The sequence below is a fragment of the Saccopteryx leptura genome, chromosome 1 (genome assembly GCF_036850995.1).
Source record: "Saccopteryx leptura isolate mSacLep1 chromosome 1, mSacLep1_pri_phased_curated, whole genome shotgun sequence".
NCBI classification, from domain to species: domain Eukaryota; kingdom Metazoa; phylum Chordata; class Mammalia; order Chiroptera; family Emballonuridae; genus Saccopteryx; species Saccopteryx leptura.
In genome coordinates, this window is record NC_089503.1 from 362,330,897 (window position 1) to 362,353,548 (window position 22,652).

The 22,652-nt window shown below is 36.3% G+C and overlaps 1 protein-coding gene across 2 annotated transcripts in view; it reads left to right on the forward strand.

Moving 5' to 3' along the window:
• Nucleotides 1–22,652, forward strand: part of KHDRBS2 (KH RNA binding domain containing, signal transduction associated 2) — a 567,387-nt gene that overhangs the window by 336,624 nt on the left and 208,111 nt on the right. For both annotated transcript variants that reach the window (XM_066361370.1, XM_066361371.1), the window contains one exon: nt 16,498–16,625. In XM_066361370.1, the coding sequence (XP_066217467.1) occupies nt 16,498–16,625 (128 nt within the window). The remainder of the gene's footprint in view (nt 1–16,497; nt 16,626–22,652) is intronic.

The following is a 22,652-nucleotide window of genomic DNA, read 5'->3' on the forward strand; positions in this document are numbered from 1 at the left end:
AATAGTCTTTATTTCATAGCATCATGCATCAAAATCATATCCTACTTGAGCTTTTTAATACACTTTACTATCTAGAGCAGTTTGGAGTTCACAGCAAAATTGAGAATAAGGCCCAGATACCCCTGGCCCCTACAGATGCGTGGCCTCTTCCATGATCAGCATTCCCCGTCATAGTGGTACATCTCTTACAACTGATGAACGTACAGCGACACATCCCTATCACGCAGCGTCCGTAGTTTGCAGTAGGGTTCACTCTCGGAGTTGTATGTCCTATGGATTTTGACAAATGTATTATGACATATGTTGCTCTAATCTGGATATTTATGACCCCCTAAAATTCGTATGTTGAAATCCTAATTCTCAAGATGATAGTATTAGGAGGTGGGGGTTTGAGAGTGATTATATCATGAATTTGGAGCCCTCATACATGGAATTAGTTCTCTTAGTAAAGAGATCCCAGCAAGATCCCACACCCTTTCTTCCTTGTGAGGGCACAGAGAAAAAAAGTCTATTCATGAACCAAGAAGTATGTTCTCACCAAACACTGAATCGGTCCCCTCCTTGATCTGGGACTTCCCATTGTCCAGAACTGTGAGAAATAAATTTCTGTTTTTTATAAGCCACTCAGTCTAAGATATTCTGATATAACAGCCTGAATGGATTAAGACAGCTATCCACCATTGTTGTATTATACAGATTAATTTCACTACCCTAAAATAATCCATTTTCCACATATTTAACCAACTCTCTTCCCTAACCCTTGACAACCACTGATTCTGCTAATATGTTCATAGTTTTCCTTTTACTGTGTGTCATATGTTTGGAATCTAATAGTATGTAGCATTTTGAAATTGTCTACTTTTGTATGTACTTAAGTTTCCTTCATGTCTTTTCATGGCTTGAAATCTCTTTTTTTTTTTTTTTTTTTTTGTATTTTTCTGGAGTTGATAACGGGGAGGCAGTCAGACAGACTCCCGTATGCGCCAACCGGGATCCACCCGGCATGCCCACCAGGGGGCGATGCTCTGCCCATCTAGGGCGTTGCTCTGTTGCAACCAGGGCCATTCTAGTGCCTGAGGCAGAGGCCATGGAGCCATCCTCAGTGCCTGGGCCTACCTTGCTCTAATGGAGCCTTGGCTGTGGGAGGGGAAGAGAGAGACAAAGAGGAAGGAGAGGGGGAGGGGGGGAGAAGCAGGTGGGCGCTTCTCCTGTGTGCCCTGGCCGGGAATCGAACCTGGGACTCCTGCACACCAGGCCAATGCTCTACCACTGAGCCAACTGGCCAGGGTTCATTTCTTTTTAGTGTTGAATAATATTCCATTATAGGATGTATCACATTTTCTTTATACATTCCCCTACTGAAAGATAGCTTGGTTGCCTCCAAGTTTTGGTAATTATGAGTAAATATGCTATAAACATTTATGAAGGTTTTTGTGTGGATGTAAATTTTCAGATCCATTGGGAAAAGTAAATAACAAGGAATACAATTGCTGGATTGTATGAAAGAGTATGTATTGTTTTATAAAAAACCACCTAACTCTCTTCCAAAGTGGCTGCACCATTTTGCATTCCCACCAGCAAAATATGCGATTTTCTGTTGCTTTAAATCTTTACTATCATTTAGTGTTGTCATTGTTTTCAAAAAAAATTTTTTCATATTTTTCTGAAGTGAGAAGTGGGGAAGCAGAGAAACAGACTCCCACATGCGCCCAAACGAGATCCACCTGGCATGCCCACTAGGGGGTGATGCTCTACCCATCTGGGGCATTGCTCCCCTGCAACTGGAGCCATTCTAGTGCCTGAGATGGAGGCCATGGAGCCATCCTCAGCACCTTGTCCAACTTTGCTCCAATGGAGTCTTGGTGGCGGGAGGGGAAGAGAGAGACAGAGAGAAAAGAGAGAGAGAAGGTTGGAGAAGCAGATGGATGCTTCTCCTGTGTGCCCTGGTCGGGAATCAAACCTAGGATTTCCACATGCTGGGCCAACACTCTACCACTGAGCAAACCTGCCAGGGCTTGTTTTTTAATTTTTGACATTCTAATAGATGTGTTGTTGTTTTAATTTGCAATTGACTAATGACACATGATGTTGAGCACCTTCTCATGTGCTTATTTGCCATCTGTATATAATCTTTGATGAATTGTCTATTCATCTTTTGTTCGTTTTCTTCTTTTTGAGTTTTCAGACTTCTTTGTATGTTTTAGATAACAGTCCTTTATCACATATGCTTTTTTTTTTAAGCGAGGAGAGAAGATAGAGTGATAGACTCCCACATGCAACCCAACAGTGAACCACCTGGAAACACCCATCTGGGGCCAATGCTCAAATCAACTGAACTATTCTCAGTTCCCTGGGCTGGTGCTCAAACCAGTTGAGCCTCTGGCTTGGAGTGGGGAAGAGAGAGAGAAGGGGGAAAGGGAGGGCAAGAAAAGTAGATGGTTGCTTATCATGTGTGCCCTGACCAGGAATCAAACCCAGAACATCCGTATGCCGGGCTAACGCCCTATCCACTGAACAATCCAGCCAGGAACCAGATAAGCTTTTTGAAAATGTTTTTTTTTCCAAGTCTATGGCTTATGTTCTTATTCTCTTCAAATTCTGATTGAGTTTTTAATTTATCCAAAATTACTTTTCAGATTATTTTTTTAGTTTTTATATCTGTATTGCACTGATAGTTATAATGAATATAAATAAATATCTTTGTAATGCTTAGGCAGGATTTGACATTTCATCCAATATCGTTTTGTATATGTAATATACTAAAATTATATTTTAAATAGGGAAAAAACCAAAGTTTATGGAAAGTTTGAGTGGAAACACATAATTCTAATTGTGTTTCAAGTAATTTGGAGGACTTACAAGAGTAATTTGGTGAGAGTTGGATTCTCTGATGTGCACATCGTCACCTGTATAAACATCAGTCAATAACTTAGAGCAATACAGGTCTTCAAGCCAACAAGATTTTACAAATATCTTTTTAGCTTTCAGCACAAAGCCATTACTCAAATTGAGTTTCAAGCCTCAAAAGGGCTAATTTGCAGGCATCAAGTGAATTAACTTTAGAATTAAGTGTTTTTTAGAAACCTATAGAAATCAGACCTCATGGAAGAATGTCCTTGTTCATTGTAAAAGCAATATCTGGGTATGTATTTTTAATCTATAAATTATCTGGAGGGTGATAGAGGAAAGAGAACCATAGATCTGCTCTGTACTTACTGATGCTTTGGAAGCAATATCCGTGATGATGCAGAAGACAGCCAATTAATGGCTTTTGTGGTTTGCTAAATGCCTGAGTAAAGCTGAGGTGTTTAATAACCACAAAAGCCCTTTACTGCTACTATAGTCTTCAGACTCCAATCGCAATTCATATTCTACACGAGCATTAAAGCTGGTACAACAAACCAAAGCGTAAATCCTTTGTTGAAACATTCTCTTTCTCCTCAGGAGAGTTTGATGCTACTTTTTAAAGCTGATTTTGTAAAAATTTCTTTGTTTATTTCAGTGACTTGGTAGCAAAAACATATAAAAAATGAGATAGTTTGCAAAGCAACATGTTACTTGACTATGTGTTTTATGAAGAAATTATTATATAAATAGACAGGGAGGCGGCACATTTCTGTTCTATACTTTGATTCTGCAGTAGAAAAGTAAAAGTTCAGTAGCCTTCCCTCCTGTTGATATCCATGGAGCCTTCTTCATGAGAAAGTCTGGTGGACATACCTTGGCGATTATTTAGTTGGTTCATTAGGACCAGTTTTTCATTTTCCAGATATGAAAATGAGGACATACGTGACTTGTTTAAAGGGACAAAACTAGTTTAGAGTAGAACTCAAATTCTGCCCTCATTCCTACCTTCATTGTTCCATGTCTGGACTGGTATAAAAATCTTCTATAATAGTTTGGTTTCTTACAGAGCAACTGAATGACATCCCTTCAACTCCAATCCCTCAATTACATTCCTGAGGGATGCTTCCAAAGGCCAATCTGTGAGTGCTAGCTGTCCTCAGAACACAAGGCTCCTGTCTCCCGATCTGTGTTCCATCTGCGTGTCCTGCTGTGCACCTCAGACATGGTGCTTTAGGAACATTGTGTTATTAGTTGTTCCCTAATCCTAAACACTTTTGTCTCATCGCTTCATAACTTTATGCATGGAAATCTGCCTGAATTGTTCTTTTTGACCTCTAATATTGCACCTCTCTCTTTTTGATCCCTTGATGCCTCCTTTAAATATATTTATTTTCGCCTGACCTGTGGTGGCGCAGTGGATAAAGCATCGACCTGGAAATGCTGAGTTCGCTGGTTCAAAACCCTGGGCTTGCCTGGTCAAGGCACATATGGGAATTGATGCTTCCAGCTCCTCCCCCCTTCTCTCTCTCTGTCTCTCCTCTCTCTCTGTCTCTCCCCCTCTTCTCTAAAATGAATAAAAAAAAAGAAAAAGAATCTTTAAAAAAAATTGTTGGTATTAAAAATAAATAAATAAATATATTTATTTTCTTTTTTATGATTATGAGATTATGCCTTTTATATGTTTTCATAAGTAGGGTTCTTAAATATTTGCATGTCTACCCAGAAGATAGGCTAACGCAGGCATGGCCAACATATGGCCCATGGGTCGAATCCGGCCCGCATAATGAGTTTATGAGGCCCATGATTAAATTTTTAATATTCTCTGCTACTTTAAAATCTCAGCTACTCAGAAGTGGAAGCGTCTTTGATTATTGGAAATCAAGATATTTAAGAAGATAGTGATACGTGGAAAAGAATTCTGCATGTGACTAATCTAGGGATAACTTCCAATAATTGGTCGAATGGATTTGTGATACTTCATTTTTTAAAAAAATTCCATTATAAAGATTTATAACTTTTGTACTCATCTGTGCTCGATATGAACTGTTTGATGTTTAGCAGCGATGTGAAACCCACATTCTTTTAGGCGGAGTTTGCCAGTGCACACCCAAGGTCAAACAATTCGTTATTTTTGTGGTCAAGTGTCCTGAATCAAGTGGCATTGTATCCTAGACAATAGCTGCAGTCGATAACTGAAATCGTGTCCAGGCTGTTTTTAAAACAAAATAATTGTTTTATTTGCAATATAACCCCTTCAAGCTCATTCTATTAATTAACTATTGTTTCAATTGATTACAATACAGTTAGGATCTTTATACAGTATGTAATTATATTTTTATTAAAATATATTTTTATTAAAATAATATTGTATATTAAAATTTTTTCACTCACTTTTATTCATAAACAAATTACATAATAAAATTTTGTTTTCATAAACAAATCATTTTTGTATCTAACATTTTTTAATTTTAATATTTCCTCAGGCCCCTGAAAAAAGTTTTCCTTCTAATCTGTCTCGGGGGCAAAAACTGTTGGCCACGCCTGGGCTAACCACATAAGAGAGAATCATACCACACCTTAAGAATCCCCTCAAATTGGAAATTTTAATTTAATTTAATTGAATTACTTATTTTTTAAAGGCTTCTTGTCAACAGATAACATTTGATTTTTTTTTTTTTTAAGAACAGAGACACGAGGGAGACTTACATTTACTGTCTCGCTCTGTTGCTTTTTTTCACAGCATATTACTGTCTGAAATTAGATCGCTTATTCCTTTGTGTCTTTGGGTCTGTTTCCCCACATTAGAATATAAGCTCAATGAGGGCTCTCTTGTTTACTGTATCTATAGCACCTGGAATAAATATATAAACAAATAGGCATATTTGTTATTTGGACTCTGTATAATGTTAATATATTTATTAATAATATCTTCTTTACTGAGGAAAGCAGTAAGAGTTCCAAATGCTCCCTTCTCAGTTCTTGGCCTTGCTCTATTTGTACAGGTGTAAGAGAAACCCTGTTTTCTGTCCCCAGCACTATATGGTATGAGCCTGTGCTATTGGTACTCTAGACTTTAGAACAAAGTAAGGTCTCCTTTTCAGACAAAGGACAGGAGCATTGTAGATAGTATCCAGATGTTGCTTGAGCCTGCATTTCTTAGAAAATAAATAAAAACTGAAATTCTTTTGGCTGATCTCCACCTCTGAGAGCCTAAAATTTCTCTCCCTGGAATAAAAACAAATAAGTTATACCACCACAGAGCACAGAACTAATGTTGGAGCCATTAAATGGTTACCTTTTCCCAATCAAAGTTTGCAGAATAGAGTTTAAAAATCAGTGTGGAAGGGAGTTGAAGAAGATTGTGACCTGAATGCTATTTCTTGATACCACTGCTCCCATGTCTTGGTTGAAAGGACTTAACATACACAAGCATATTGGCAGGAAGGCTAAATGGTCTAGAAGTATCTGATGTTGCAAGTGATTTCGAGAGAGAAGGCATTATCTTTATGCCTCGAAATGCAGGGTGAGAGAGGGAGGAGATCCAAGTCCTGAAAGGAGCCTCAGAAAAGGACCACCAATCCCACAGTTGTCAAAAGGATCTCATGGCTTCCTTCATTAACGCCTTCTGCAGAATAGGATTGATCGGGACTTCTTGCTGTGCAGTCCATTGCATGGAGGAAAAGGGGCTCCCTGGTTCCACTGGCCCGGTGCTGTTGAGGAGAACTATGTAGATTATAGATGTCCTGTGGGATTGGGGGATTATGGGAGAAACCTGGAAACAGAGAGATGTCCTGGTCACCCATCAGAGGAGCAGCCCAGTGTGCCAGCTGCTCTGCATGGTCCTGTTAGAGCAAAGAATCAAGGCCTTCCTTGCTTAGGGGTTTGCCCCTGACAAAGAGGCCCCAACACAAAACCTTTGGGATGCTGAACAAATCCACTTTACGGATAGGCAGAGACAATTTACTCTCCATGGAAAATCTTAGCAAATTGAGGAAGAGAAACACAGCTGAGCAATCCAACAGATAGTTTCTGTTGTTCCAGCAGCAAAGCCAATGGAAACAGGGGAAAGCATGAAGGCTGTACACCCAGGTCTTCAGACTCTTAATCTGTGTTCTTTCCACTTTGCAAGTAAGACATTTCATGCAGCTACATGGAATTTTTGTCTCATATGTGAACATGATTCTTTTCCATTTTTTCCAAATATTTCTTTCACTATATTGCACTCATATATTACAAGTCCATTTCTTCTGCTACTAACCATGAAACTAAAATTTTCATCAACTGTTCCTTCCATTCCCTTTCTAAGTATTCAGTCAGTAGCTGGCATTCTTCACTTAACATCCTACATCCTAGGCAGACAACCTCCTTCCTGCTTACCTGTGCTCATCTCCTGTGCCACAGTCACCTCTCCCATCTGGGACAGGACTCTGCTCTCCTCTGACACATTATCTGAAAAAGTAGCACTTCTGTTATCTTTAAGAACTGCTCTATTCTAATCTGATTAAATATTCAGGTAGAATACTATGCACAGATTTTTATTTATTATTAAATATGGCGGTAACTGAAGCTGCCAAATAAAAAGGTCACTTAAAAAAGGCATGCACAACGTATTTTATACTCTTTTCAAAGAGTTTTTTTTAAAGTTACCATTACTGAGTAGGTAGTTGTTTTCCTGATTAAAATACACAGTCAGAAAGAATGATTACAATGTTCTCATTTGGGAGAGAGCAAAGGAGAACTTTAGGAGAGATTTTCTAGGGAGTCACCATATCTGTATAGCTCTTCTCAGTTGATCTTTTTATTTCTAAAACAGAAATGTAGAGTTTAATCTTTTATTCAGTAAAATAAAATGTGAAAAGTAGCAGCCACCAAAACATTAATATAATATTGGGAATAAATTATTTTTTAAACTAACAAAAAAAATTAAAGTTGAATTGAACAAATGCAAATTCAGAAAACACTTATTTATTATTTACTTACTTATTCTTTTAACTTTTATTATTTTACTTATTTTTATTTTATTATTATTTGCTTACTTTAATCAAGTGAGAGGCAAGGGGGCAGAGAGACAGACTCTCACGCACAACTGAGCTATTTTAGCACCTGAGACAAGGCCTTGGATTCATCCTCAGCTCCCAGGGCTAACTTGCTCATTTGAGCCATGGCTGCAGGAGAAGAAAAGAGAGAGAGAAACAGAGAGGGGAGGGGGAGAAGTGGAGAAGCAGATGGTTGCTTTTCCTGTGTTCCCTGACAGGGATTTGAACCCGGGACTTCCACACGCTAGGCCAATGCTCTTCCACTGAGTCAATCAGCCAGGGTCTCAGAATATATTAAGAAGCATTTTTTTCTTTGTCTCGGTATTTTATTGAAATGTTTCTTGCTCTGACATTTTATGATCAAGTGTAAGGATCTTGCCATCTGTATTTACTTAAGTTCCACTGGTTCAAGGGCTTTCCTCTACTGTGTTTCCAGGACCTGCATCAGTGCCTGGTGCTAACTTGCTGCTCAAAAATATATTGAATAAATAAAAAGATGATTTATTTTAGCAAGACCACTTTAGGCACTTTTAAAAGTCAGGCTGATTAGATTTATTAATATCTTGAATATATAATTTTTCTAGAAGGCCTCAAATTTTAAGGTTATTTATAAAAATTATTCAGATAGCCCATATTCTATCAATGAACAGAATTTTCATGCACAGAATTGGCACTCTCCTCTAAATGTATCCTTAATATGATTATTCCTTTGTTAACAAGAATTTGGACCCATTGGATCAATGTACCAATAAGCATCATCAATTTTATGTTAACAAAGAGTTCAGCTTTTATACTTCTAAATTAAGGTATATATAATATGCCAAAATATTAAATGGATGAATATTTCAACCTAAAATGCAGCTAGAGATCCTGTATCATGTGTACAGTAACTTGTCAAAAAAGTTACTGAAGAAAATAAGTCGTTTTGACTGTATCTAAATAATAGAACTTGATCTTTTTAGAAAGAAGCCTAAATCTCTCATTTAATATTATTTAAATATCGATCTACCACTCTAACTTTAAACTGAGGTAGTGACTGACTTCATAAGCTAGAATGAAGGAAGGCATAACAGCAAATACATGAGATGTCTGGTGTCCGTTTCAAAAGATCTTGGTTCCTAGACTTCATATATCAGTGGCCAATGGTTACTAAGGTAAAATATAACAAGATAGAAGCCACCTTTTCCAATAACCCTGAAAAATACGTAAAATCTGTATACTTATCTTATTTTTTATGCTTGTTAATAGTGTGCAGTATAACTGTAATAATGGAGGGAAAGGAGAAAACATCCTTGGGTACAGAAATCACCCCAGCTAGCAGTTCTATAGAGTCAGCAACGTTTTTACTTTGTGATGATAGTCGATCTCCTCTGATGAGTAAGCTTTATGAAGCCTTTATATAGACCTTATGCTGAGGCATGCACCAAGCAGACTCTTAATAAATCTTAACTGACTATTCTTTTACCACATTTTGTTAATGAGTTTTTCTGGTCCCTAGCCTGGGCTGAATAAAACTCACCCTGAGATGTTATCTAATAGCTAAGATGTTTTGCTAAGTAATATTCAGCATAGTTCTAGTTGGTTTCTGAAATAGCTTCCTACCCATTTCCCCTCAGCTACAGATCTGATATGAGCACAGGACCCATTACCTCCCCCATGTTTTTGTTTATTACTCTGATGAGAGCATCCTAACCTAGCTGTTCATAAGGGCTGGGGAATCCCCAGGCCTCTTTGTTGTGGCCCAGGTGGGTTACAGTCTGCATTTCGTTCTCCCCTGCTATCCTCTGATAGTCTTGGCTTTGGTAGAGCCAAATATGCATTCACTGGTTACCAGTGGTTATAATCACAGTTTTAAATGTGAGGCAACAGTGTCCATCGGAGTCTCAGAGGAGGGAATTTGGCAAGAAAATGGTCCTTCACTGTGCCTCCTGCTAGCCTGTCTACACCTGTCATTACCTGGCATCTACGCACAAGTGAAATAATCTTCCCAATTTGTATTTGGGCAAAATGCCATCAGAGCAGATGGACATGAGTGTATGTAACTGGGAAATTATGCATATACATTTAAGATGCAGACTATGAGCATGAGTCCTTTCTAGGAACATTCAGACATCTGTCTGCTCTGAGCTTTGGTGTATACTGTTTATACCGTATGTCATCACAGTGGGAGGGCCTTGTCAGAGTTGAAAAAAGGAGCACTCATGCATTTCATGAAAACTCTTTCATAGGGCAGATTTGCCTCAGCCTGAGCAAAAGGATCATCCAAGTATTGTAAATATCTCTGGTATGAGTTCAAGACAGCAAATTTTAAAAACTGATTTTGATAGCAAAAAAAGGAAAGCAAAATTTTTAAATATTACAGGAAAATTAAAATTGGATCAGTTTATTAAATGTCTTTGTATGATATGCTTGTGTTATTCAGGCCTTGATAGATTCATTTAAAGGTTCCCTATTGGTTATTTAAACTGCCTTTTTCTGAAATCAAAATGTCCTATCAATCAGCATATTTTAAAGCAACTTTGTAACTTAACTTGCAAGTTAAGGAGTACTTTTAGCCTGCATGTTTTATTTACTGTAGTGTACAGCAAAGTAGTAAAACATTCTTTATTATTTGAAGTGTGTAATATCAGTAATTTGGAATCCTATCTAAAATAATAACAAAATCTTCCATAAGTATGTTTTTTTTTTCTTCTTTTCCAAGTGAGAGGAGGGGAGATAGAAAGACAGACTCCCATATGAGCTCCGACCACGATCCACCCAGCAAAACTGATCTGAGGCCAATGATCTGCCCATCTTGGGCCATGCTCTCAACAGAGCTATTTTTAAAGCCTGAGGCACAGTCTCCACAGAGCTATCCTCAGTGCCTGGGGTCGATGCATTCAAACCAATCCAGCCATGGCTACAGGAGGAGAGGGGTGGAGGGGTGGAGAAGCAGATGGTCACTTGTCCTGTGTATTCTGACCAGGAATCAAACCCAGGGCATTCATATGCTGGACTGACACTCTACCACTGAGTCAACCAGTCAGGACCAATATGATTTATTTTTTTGACAAGAACATTGTCATCATATATGGGTAGGCCTTATTTTTTCTAATTTTGGAGTATTCAGCTGATTATTTATTTCTTTCTCAAGGGTCTTTTAATATTAAATTTAAAATAAAATAATACTAAAATATCAAATATAGATTTTTATTATTACTACTACTTGTGAACTTATACTTTCACATTTCAGTGAATATATGTTAGCAAATTTAACATAAAAATTAAAATGCCATAAAACTATAACCATCCATTCATGTATATTTTTTATAACTCCACAATTTTAGAAATCTATACTAGACAAAAATTAATATATGGTATATTTCTAGTAAGATAACATTTACAAGGTAAATGGCAATTTTGTTTGCTAGTATCTTTAAAATTTTATATAACTGAGGCCTCATCAAAGCATGTAACAAATGTTTAACAGGATGGTCTAGTTATGAAAACTTAGGTAGTAGTTATGAAAAATTAATTCAAAGATACATCTGTGCTTATTGAAGGACTGGAAATAAACACTATTATAAAAGAATACAGATTTTCCTGTTTAAAAAATTATATTATCTTATAAAATGATACACAGGATATTTAGTCTAGTGAATATTTAAAGTTTTCAACTATTCCTACATTTAAGCATTTTAAAAAACCCTCTTCATTTGTAACATTAAGATGCTTTATTACTATAAATACAGTGGTATATATAGTTTGGTTGTCCAATTCAAAAAACCTGAGTTTATTAAAAGGCCTGATCATTTAATATTTAATGATCCAAATATTAGAATTAATAAGTCACTTGATTATCTTCAGTTATACAAACTGGCATTACAAGTATGATTAGAATATTTCTGTCACTGTGTTACTTTAGTGTTCTCTTAGGCAATCTCTGTGCTTCAATTGTTACAAATATGTGTGGATGACATTCAAATTTACTTGTTAACACAGATTTGAATTTCTAAGGTAACCCTTAATATCTCTTTGACATTTTAAACTTAGAATGATAAAGATTAAATATAAGTTCTTGACCTCCAATCTTTTTCTTCATTCTTTTTTCCTCTAGCAAATGAGTCATTATAATTATAGTCATTTATGATCCAAAAAACTTCTTTTGTTTCTACTTTTGCCAGTCATACCTTTACTTCCTACTCCTGCATTCAAATTTCTTGTGGTTTCTGATATTCTTTCTCTCTTACCCCACAACACATATGTACATGCACTGAAATTTTCATTGTTCCACAATTCATCTGTGCCAACCATGCTATTCCAATTCCTGCCCAAAATATGCTTTGTGTTTCCCACTCTGTGACTCATATTTTCATATCAAGAGAAGTGTTAAAAAAATACAATTTATTTTCTTGAAAATATGTATTATACCCTTTTTGATAATCAGTAATTAGTTTTATATTTGATCTGTACGTAATCCTGTTTAAGTAGAATGGCAAGTACTTCAGTTTAATCGAAATACACTAGTGCAGTAGGCTCCACCAGCATTACTGTTAACAGACTTACCAAAACTCTCAGCTTAGTAATATCAGCAACTTGATTTTATCAGCACTCCAGATGTTTGGGTTCTCCAGGAAGCAAATGGCAAGTTGGGTTAAACATGTAAGCATTTTATTAGGGAACATGCTCTGTGACAAAAAAAAAAAAAAAATAAGGAGCGAGCCAAGGAAGCCTGTAGAACCCCCACACTATGACATCTGTCCCCAAGGAAAGAGAGGGAAGATCCTAAACTTTCCTGGGACAATGACATTGAAGAGAAATTCTTTATGAGTATACAATGACTAAGACTCCACCCACATTATTATGATATATTTTCTGATTCTGATATAAAATATACATACTCTAAAATAAATGTTCACATACATTGAATTTGTTATAATTTGTTAAATTTTATCTCAACCATCAATGTTGCCAACAATTAAAATCTGTACTTTTTTTTACTTTTTATTTTTTTAATTTTTTGAGAGAGACAGAGAGAGAATCAGAGAGAGGGACAGATAGAGACAGACAGACAGGAAGGGAGAGAAATGAGAAGCATCAATTCTTTGTTGCAGCATCTTACAATAGTTGCTCGTTGATTGCTTGTTCATTGATTGCTTTCTCATATGTGCCTTGACTGGGGGCTACAGCAGAGCGAGTTACCCCTTGATCAAGCCAGCAATCTTGGGCTCACGCCACCGAACTTGAGCTTCAAACCCATGACCTTTGGGCTCAAGCTAGCAACCATGGGTTCACATTTAAGATCCCATGCTCAAGCCAGCGACCCGCACTCAAGTTGGTGAGTCTTGCTCAAATCAGATGAGCCTGTGCTCAAGCCGGCGACCTCAGAGTTTCAAACCCAGGTCCTCTGTGTCCCAGTTTGATGCTCTATCCACTGTGCCACTGCCTGGTCAGGCAAAAATCTGTACATTTTTAATAATTCATAAGGACCCTCAGAGTCCATTGGTTTTCCCCAGATAAAAAGCTGCAAAGATCCCCTTTCTTATTAAAATATTACATGAGAAAATGATGGAATTTTTCATTTTGTTGGTTGCTGGTCATTTCACTCAGAAGTAGTAATTTATCATATTACCTGATCCTAATAAAATACTAGACATGTTTTTTTCTTTAGTTTGGCTGTTGCTTGAATGTGAAAATTCAGAGGTATAAATTGAATAACATATGACTGGTTAAAAACTGTAATTTTCTACTGTATTGCTTTCTATCAGCCGACTGTGTTGTTGAGCACGATATTATTATAACCAGGTACTTAAGAGAATAAATATAAAAAAACATGTTAAAAATAAGAAAATAAATTACTGGAGTGACTAGTATTCTGCTTGTAATCAAGGCAGCTTTTGTAGGTAAAGCCGTGCATTAGAAATCTTTGTAGGCTGAAGGCAACCCTGACATTTTCTAGATGTATGGGTGAGTGTACACAGTTTTATTTAATGTCATTATCACATATGTAAATGGAGCTAAACTGATATCATATTTTAAATTTTATTATTCAATGACAGTTTAGATTCAAGCATTATTTTTAAATGTACAGCATAGTGTTTAGACAATTATATGCTTTACAAAGTGGTCCCCTCCATAGTTTCCGTACCCACCTGGCACCATACTTAGTTATTATGATGTTATTGACTACATTCTCCCTACTGTACCTCACACATCCTCATGACTATTTTGTAACTACCAGTTTGGACCTCCTAATCCCTTTACCTTTTTCATCCAGTCCTTCCCCTCTGGCAATCATTAATTTGTTCTTTGTACTTGTGAGTCTGTTTCAGTTTTGCTTGTTTAATTTGTTCATTAGATTCTTATAGGTGAAATCATATACTGTTTGTCTTTCTCTGACTGCATCATTTCCCTTAGCATAATATTGTAATATTGTCGAGGTTTATTCGTGCTGTCATAAATGGTAATATTCCATTATGTGTATATGGGTGTGTGTCACTTCCTTATCTACTCATCTACTGTTAGGCACTTGAGTTGCTTCCAAATCTTGACTATTGTAAATAACACTGCAGTGAACATAGGGGTGCATGTATTCCTTTGAAATAGAGTTTTGAGTTTTATTCAGATATGTACACAGACATGGAAGCACATCATAATAAGGCAGTTTTATTTTTGCTTTTTTGAGGGTCCTTATACTGCTTTTCATAGTGGCTACACCAATCTGCATTCCTTCCAATAGTACACAAGGGTTTCCTTTCTCCACAATCTTGCCAACATTTGTTTGTGGATTTATTGATGATAGCTATCCTGACAATTGTGGATGTTATCTCATTGTGGTTTTAATTTGCATTTCCCTGATGATTAGTGATATTGAGCATCTTTTTGACCATCTGTTTGTCCTCTTTGGAGAAGTGTCTGTTCAGATCCTCTGCCATTTTTAAATTAAATTATTTGGGGGGAGTTTGGTGGCATTGTATGAGTTTTTTACAAATTTTAGGTATTAATCACTTCCCATTGGTATCACTGATGAATATCTTCTTCCATTCAATAGGTTGTCTTTTTGTTGTGTTGATGGTTTCCTTGCTGTACAAAACTTTTTAGTTTGGTGTAGTCCTCTTTGTTTAATTTTTCTTTTTGAACTGGCATCATTTGATGAGATAATGGACTTGATTTTTGGTCTCACAACTAAGTCTCAAACATCATTTCTGTTAGCTCACCTTTACAAACATTTCTAGTTCTAAGTCTTAGACCTCTACTCAACACTAGAAAATTTACTAGATTGAATTCACTTAATTATATGTTTACTAAAAAAACGAATTTAACCTGATTGACAATTTGGCAAAAACCCTTGCAAGAAATTTGGTCCTGTCAAAAAAAGTCCATGGAGATATTTCATCCACACCCAAAAGATCTATGATGTATGCTGACACATCAACCGGCCATGCATCGTGAGACATTCCTCAACTTGTTGTTCTCTGAGCATTTCTATAACTGTGAGACACTTCCTCAATACTCATGGTTAATATAAATTCTGTTGTGCAAGATTTGATCTTAACCCATATACCTAAGCCCCTGAGCCATTACAAGCGAGGATTTCCTAAGTGAGAAGGATATTATTGACACTACAGCTGCAACACAATTATTAGACTAAAAAATGATAACATTTTATGTACAAATTCTGTAAGGCAAAAAGATAAGTAAACATTATGGGCTGTTTGAACCCAGGGACATTTCAGAAACATGAACATTTTTGAAGCCAAATAGCAAGGACCATTTGTTGTGGAACAAATAAACTCACGAATGCTTTGGACAGGACTAAATTTCCACTAATCAGTAAAAATAACCAGTTACTTAGTTTTGTACTGTTTAACCAGGTGCATGTGTGTATTAGTACCAGGAGGAACATGTAAGACTGACACTTGCTTTTTTGAAGATAGCATTCATCTTTAGTGTCTCAAATCCACTCTTTGGTTGTATTGAAATGACTGATCATTTTCACATTGATGAAGGAGAGAGATAGTCCTCCTGACTTTGACTGAATCTCTGGTTGTTATTGCTATCACTACCACTCTGTCAGTCCAATGCTAGAATACAGAATATTCCTTATTTTTAAACATTGCCCATTGATTTGTTAGGTTGGATTGACACAGCTCCCCAGATGTCTGAAAGTGTCTCCTATTATTTGCAAAATTTTAAATTATTTTTAGCACATGATCCTATCTACTTTGGGCCTTGAGATCGGCCCTTTTTGGTTTATACATCAGAAGTTATATGAGTATTATGCAGCCATTCCAGTTGTTTTTCATTGACTCTATTGTCAGCAGTCATAACCCTGCCATTTCAAGAACTTAACTCTATATTGCTCTCTTCCCTTTTGAGCTAACACATCAAGTGATATCCCCATAAAAGTTATCTGATTTCCTGCTAAGTACTTACTTCCTTGAAAAATAAAACAACCTCAATTTCTTTATATAAAAAGAAGAATTTAAAGTATATACACTTTTACTTCTTTTTGGATTTTTATATACAAGGCTCCAGAAAATAAATGAAAGATTTCCTTTCTTACTGTGTTTGTTAAGCTCCAAGCACCCCATGCTCACCTTTTAACTCATCCTGTCATGTTTTTGCCTTCTAGGACTATAATGATGAAATTCGTCAGGAACAGCTACGTGAATTATCCTACTTAAATGGCTCAGAAGACTCCAGTCGGGGCAGAGGTATCAGAGGCCGTGGGATCAGAATAGCCCCCACAACGCCTTCAAGGTACATTGGTTTTTACTTCAAGTAAATTAACAGCCAATAAGGAGAGCAATGTTTTGCTGGCTTTCTCTGTGGCATGATCACAGCAAGGAATAAGCACCAACATCAGCAACAATAAGCAGCATCTCCACAGAAGCAGTAACAATGGATGCTTATAGAGCAACATGAGAACTTGCACAAATTAACTCCTTAAATACTCTATACTGATGATAACTTGAGGGACAGAAAGATGTAAAAAATTAGCTCAATGTCATACAGGTAGTTTGATTCAGAATTCACAGTTTGAGTTCTTAACTACTTTCCTAAGAAAATAAGAGGAACAAACCTGAATCTTTCTATTGTTTGTTTCTATCCCCAGGCTTAAGGCATGCAGATGATACAATCACATGTTTCTGAACCAGAATCACCTTGTGTAAAGAGGAAGTTATAAATTATTCTGTCTTAAGTGGCCCTTGAATTGACATGGTCTTGCCAGCTATGTGTAGAGATAGGTGATGATGATGATAGATAGATAAATAGATAGATAGATAGATAGATAGATAGATAGATAGATAGATAGATAGATGATAGATAGATAGATGATAGATAGATGATAGATGATAGATGATAGATAGATAGATAGATAGATAGATAGATAGATAGATAGATAGATAGATATATCACTAGTAAAGAAGTCCAGAAGCATACTTCTTGCTTGGCAGATGGTAAGAGTACTTAAAGTTTAGTTACATTTGACTTTGCAATGTCTTTGATCATCAGAATGTGTTTTGTAGGATTCTGAATTTGTCAAACTTTCAACCGAAAGCATTGGTTTGCAAAGAAGTCAAGTACTGTAACCTTCACACACAGACACTGTAATTCTGTCATTCTCTCACCCTATTATAGTTGTCCTTCAAATCTCTGAAAGACATAGATCTAGAATATCATTTCATATATTGCATAGAAATCATCTTGAGAGATTCTAAAATACTTTTAAGATTCAAATTATTTTTAATTATACTCTAAATATTTTCAGTTGGCACAATCAAAAGACTGCTATTTTAATATTTAAACCATAAATACCTGAAACAGTTTTGAAGTTACCAGAAAAATAATTAAGAACAATAAATTTCCAAATAGAATACAAAGGCGATAGCTCTCTAAAGGTGAAATGTGGCAATTCTTGAAATTACATTTGACTTAAAGAAATGCTTCTGAAATGTTCTAGAGCTTATTTTTCTATTTTTATGTTTAAAAAATAAAAGCAGAGCTCTTTAATAATATCTAAAAATATTTGTTTATTGTTAAAAGTTAATGTGACAGCTTTTTTTATGGACATACTTTTTATATAATCATCCTTTTATGAAACAGTGTATGGTGCTGACCTCATCATGATGGGTTGTGAAATGGCATAGCAGGTGTCTTAAAATGATGAGATCATGTGGCTTAAATCATGAAATTGTTGCTCTTATAGTTAAAAAGAAAAGACAATTTATGTCTACAAAGGAGACAAAATTTTTTTCTAATTCTATGTTCTTTAAAATTGGGATCACTTTTTAAAATAATATATTAACTTGCTTTAGAGATTATAAAATCATTGTTTTAGTAAATTTATTTTGTTATTGAAGTTGCTTAATGTGATATTACATTTGCAATATTTGAGTGAAACATATGTGATTTTTATTTCACTAAAATTTTGTACTGTGATTTTAATCCTTTTAATGATTTAATAAAGGATAGTACACTATGGTCTAGATTTTTATTATCTTTAAAAATTTGAAAGCATTTGATTTTTAATATTCCATAGATCTTATAGATAACCCTTTAAGTCTGATAATTGCATATGTAAAAAATTATTTTGAAAATTAAACCATACTTTTAATGCTGTATTAATATCTTTAATATATTAACAGTAATGAAAATAATTTGTGCAGAACTCTATTGTCTTTTATTTTAAATCACATGATGAAATATGTCTACAAATAAGAGGGAATAAGGAAGTAGCTTCTCAAAACAGAAAACCATGGTGATCAGAGAGCCCTTGATAACATAAGTTAATGGTAATTTGTACATGTTTATGAAATTGTGACTTTATTGTTAGTTACATATTTTCAAAAAGGATGGTACCTTGGAATATTTTTATACTTCTATAATAATGTATTGAAAATTTATTTAAAGAAATTTGTTTCAGTAAATATCTATGAAAACTAATTCTCTGATAATACATACATAGTAGAAAACAAAGCATCACATACATAGTATAATAACTTATATTACATAAGTGAAGAATTAAGATATGACAGTTCTAACACACATCACCACTACCTGCTGAGTAAGAGCAACCAGTGGAAAATGAAACATGAGGGGAAGATTTTGAAGGTTTTTGTTTACCATAATGAGAATTATTATACATAGACCTGATGGAATTTATTAAAGAGGGCAGTCATAATACTTGTTTCTGAAAAAAGGCTACTCAGTCATCACTGTGGGTGATAGATAACAGGATACAGACAGGGAGGACAGAGACACTGACGCATGGCAGACAAGCCAGTGAGAAGGCAAGCCATTCTCCAAAAGAAAAATGAACACCACTTAGATTGTAGAAATAAAGGACTAGATTAGAGATTAGAATTTATAGGAATTAATGCTTCATTAGACGTTGGAGAAGAATCAGGGTCCAAGGCAAGAATAAATCTGTGATTTCTAGTCTGATTAGGAATTATTATATCAAATAAAATTAGATGAATATCCAAGTTAAATGAAGACTGTAATTATTCCTATAATTAATCCTAGCTCTTTGGATGTGCTAGCCGGACCTTTGGCAGGTGACTTGTACTTTCTGTGCCTTGGTATTCAACCTTCAAAATAGCTTTAAAAAGGCTACATAGCAAGTTTGTTAAGATTTTCAAATTAGATGGTGCATATAAGGCAGGACTTTCCAAAATGGTCTGACCATTGGAATGATTGAGGGCTTCCTGTCTCCAGACATTGTGACTTAATTGACCTGGAGTATGCTCAGAAATTTGGAATCTTTCATAGGTCATGTAACTGTAATGTGCTGCACACAAGTTAAAGAACCTCTGATACAAGACCCATAATCCAAGCTATGGCATGTGTTAGGAAGGAAACAGATAATAGCCACCATTAGAGTTAGGGACTATAGGGGACACCAGGAGAAAAGGAAAGAGAATAGAGAACAGAAAATAGGGAGGGCCATATTCGGGGGGGGGGGGGGCAGGAATAGAGAAGGAGGTTGAAGAGTAAGAGAGAGGAGGGAGGAAATGTGAAGAAAAGCAGAGCCATAAAGTCCAAAGAAAGCATTTTGCAGATAGAAGTCCACGGGAATAAGTATAACTGTGGGTTGTGGTGGAATGACGATGGTAAACGAATCCAGTAGATTTTGAAATCGGTAGGCTGTGGTAAGCACAGTCAAGAGTATTCCCATCAAAGTAGTAAAACTGATACCTAGATTATATTTTTAAAATTTTTATTTTTAAAATACAGTTTACAGTCAGTATTATTTTGTATTAGTTTTGGATGTATGGCGGAGAGGTCAAACAATCTTATACTTTATAAAGTGTTTCCCCTGATATTTCCAGTTCCCACCTAGCATGATGCTTGGTTATTACACTATTATTGACTATATTGCTATGCTGCATTTTACATCCCTGTGACTATTCTGTAACTACCAATTTGTATGTCTGAATCCCTTTGCCTTTTTCATCCAGTCCCCAAAGTCAGAAATATGAAGGGAAGGATATTGTAGTGTGGATTCAGCCAGGATCATATCCTAAAATAGGAGACATGAATCTTGAGCTGAACTGGAGAAGAGAGACATGGGGTTAATAATTCCAGGGAAAGGATGCAGTGAGTCAGATTCTGGAGACAGGTTTGCTGGGGCTGCGCCTCGGAGACAGTTGATGCAGGAATAGAATGGGAAATTAGATTTGATGCAAGGATCATAAAATTTTAAAACAGGAAGAATTGTTACAGAGTCAGAAATCTGATTTGACTCATCAGGGGGAAACAATCCACCTCTGGCCCAGGGAGTCTAATACTCACCTGTGGTTCTTCAGTGGGATACCCAGGACTTATGAATGTAGTTAAAAGTTAGTGACATATAATTTACTAGCCACAGGTGGACGCTTTTGAGTGTGTTAAAAATGCTAAACTGAAGAGGAAGCTAGGAAAAACGGTTCTAAATCAGAACAATCTGGCCAAACCTAGAAATATGCTCACCTACTTATGCAGAAGCAGGTAGGTGCTTGGCCCAGTGAAGGTGACGGTGATATTGGTCTTTACACCCTTTCTTATAGCCGTGCTTTTATAGTACCATAATATAGAATGTTGCATTATTGTGATAATGTAAAATATTGCCTCCTCAGCTATGTTGTGCTTAAAGCAGGCAGCTGGCCTCCTTGGGTCTTCTGTATTCCAGTTTCTCCCCAGACTAGGAGGGCATTCTCTATACATTAGACTCACCATAAGTTTTCTGATAATTCTATATTCATCAACTCTGTAATCTATTTAAAACTTTTAAAAGCTTTACCAGCATTCTTACTGTTTGCTTGTAAAAGCTCATTTTCTGCAAGCAAGCAAGAGCCAGCTGCCTGCTATTCATAGCAGAAAGCATAACCTACATTCCCCATCGGTGGGTGCAGCCAGGGTGATTGTTGACATCCCAAGGATCATTATTTTTCCCAAAGCCTTAGTGTTCCTGCTGAAAGCAGTACTTTCTGGAGGCCAGCCTTTTAGACATAATAAAAAGTGAAATAACCATGTTTCTGCCCAAAGACTTCAGACAAACACTCAACCTTTTCCAAAGGCCTCAGAAGACCATGAAAGTTGGCTGCATTCATTTGATCCTGGGCTTTTAGTACAAGTTACTTTTGTGTCAAGCACTGTAGTACAGAGTATTTAGTCTATTTTTTTATTACAAGTTCTAATGCATGTCACTAGCACCATAGTTACTGGAGGTAAGTAAATTATATTAGTTCATTGGATTACATACATGATAATAAATCAGTGACAGTGAGTTATGATTTCAAGTGACCTCAAGCTTCAGCTGCTGTGATAAACAGAATGGTATCACCATGGTTAGAGTTTCACATTTTACTAAGGATCAAAGTGCAGGCAGATTTTTGTTTTGTAAATGACAACTTTGCACATTACTGTCAATATCATCAGCATGGATGAGACATTGACATTGAGCAACTCAGTTTCGTAGGTGATGCAGGGAGTCAGATATTAGACAATGCTCTCATTTAGGTCTTCTTGGCACTTTGGAATAAAAGGAGAATGGGTTGGTGTAAAGCCAGTAGCTGCAGCAGTCGTAGCTGCCACCTGGCACATGCAGGGTCCCATTGAATTCAGATAGATCGTAGAGAAACAACAGAGCCAAGAAATGGTGGGCCATTATCTTTATTCTAGCCTCATGCTGGCCAATGAGTAAACAGAAACACACAGGCACCAAAACCCATTCACATGTTCCCAGGTTCCACACCCAGGAGAATCGTTCTGGTTCTCCCTAGAATTAAAAGCCCCACTAGCCTAAGCCACCTCCTTTCCCCCATCCGCATGCCTCCATCTCGGCTGCTTCTCTCTCCACAACCACGTGACCTGTCTCTGAAACCACACGGCCTCTCTCCAAAACGGCCTCCACGCTCCTCCTTTTAAAACTTTTCAGCATGAAAATCCCTCCTCAGGCACATATTAGCATAACCAAGCCCCTTCCTAAGCATGAAGGTAATTAACTGTATCACCTGGGCAATGGCCACTCATGTGGGCAGTGCCATTTTTAACAATAAAAGTGAGCAAAACAAGAAAATACAGATTTTACAAACTATTTGCCCAACAGCTGGTTTCTGTTTGGTTGGTTTGGTTTGCTTTAGTTTTATAAAAAAAAAAAAAATCCAAGTATTTTACATGGTTTTCATAACTAAGTTGTAACTAGTATTTACAAAATGTATTCTTCTGTGGAGGTTAAAAAGTATTTTACATTCTAAAGAATCTCAGTTAAATACACACACACATACAAAGACATGCAGAAAT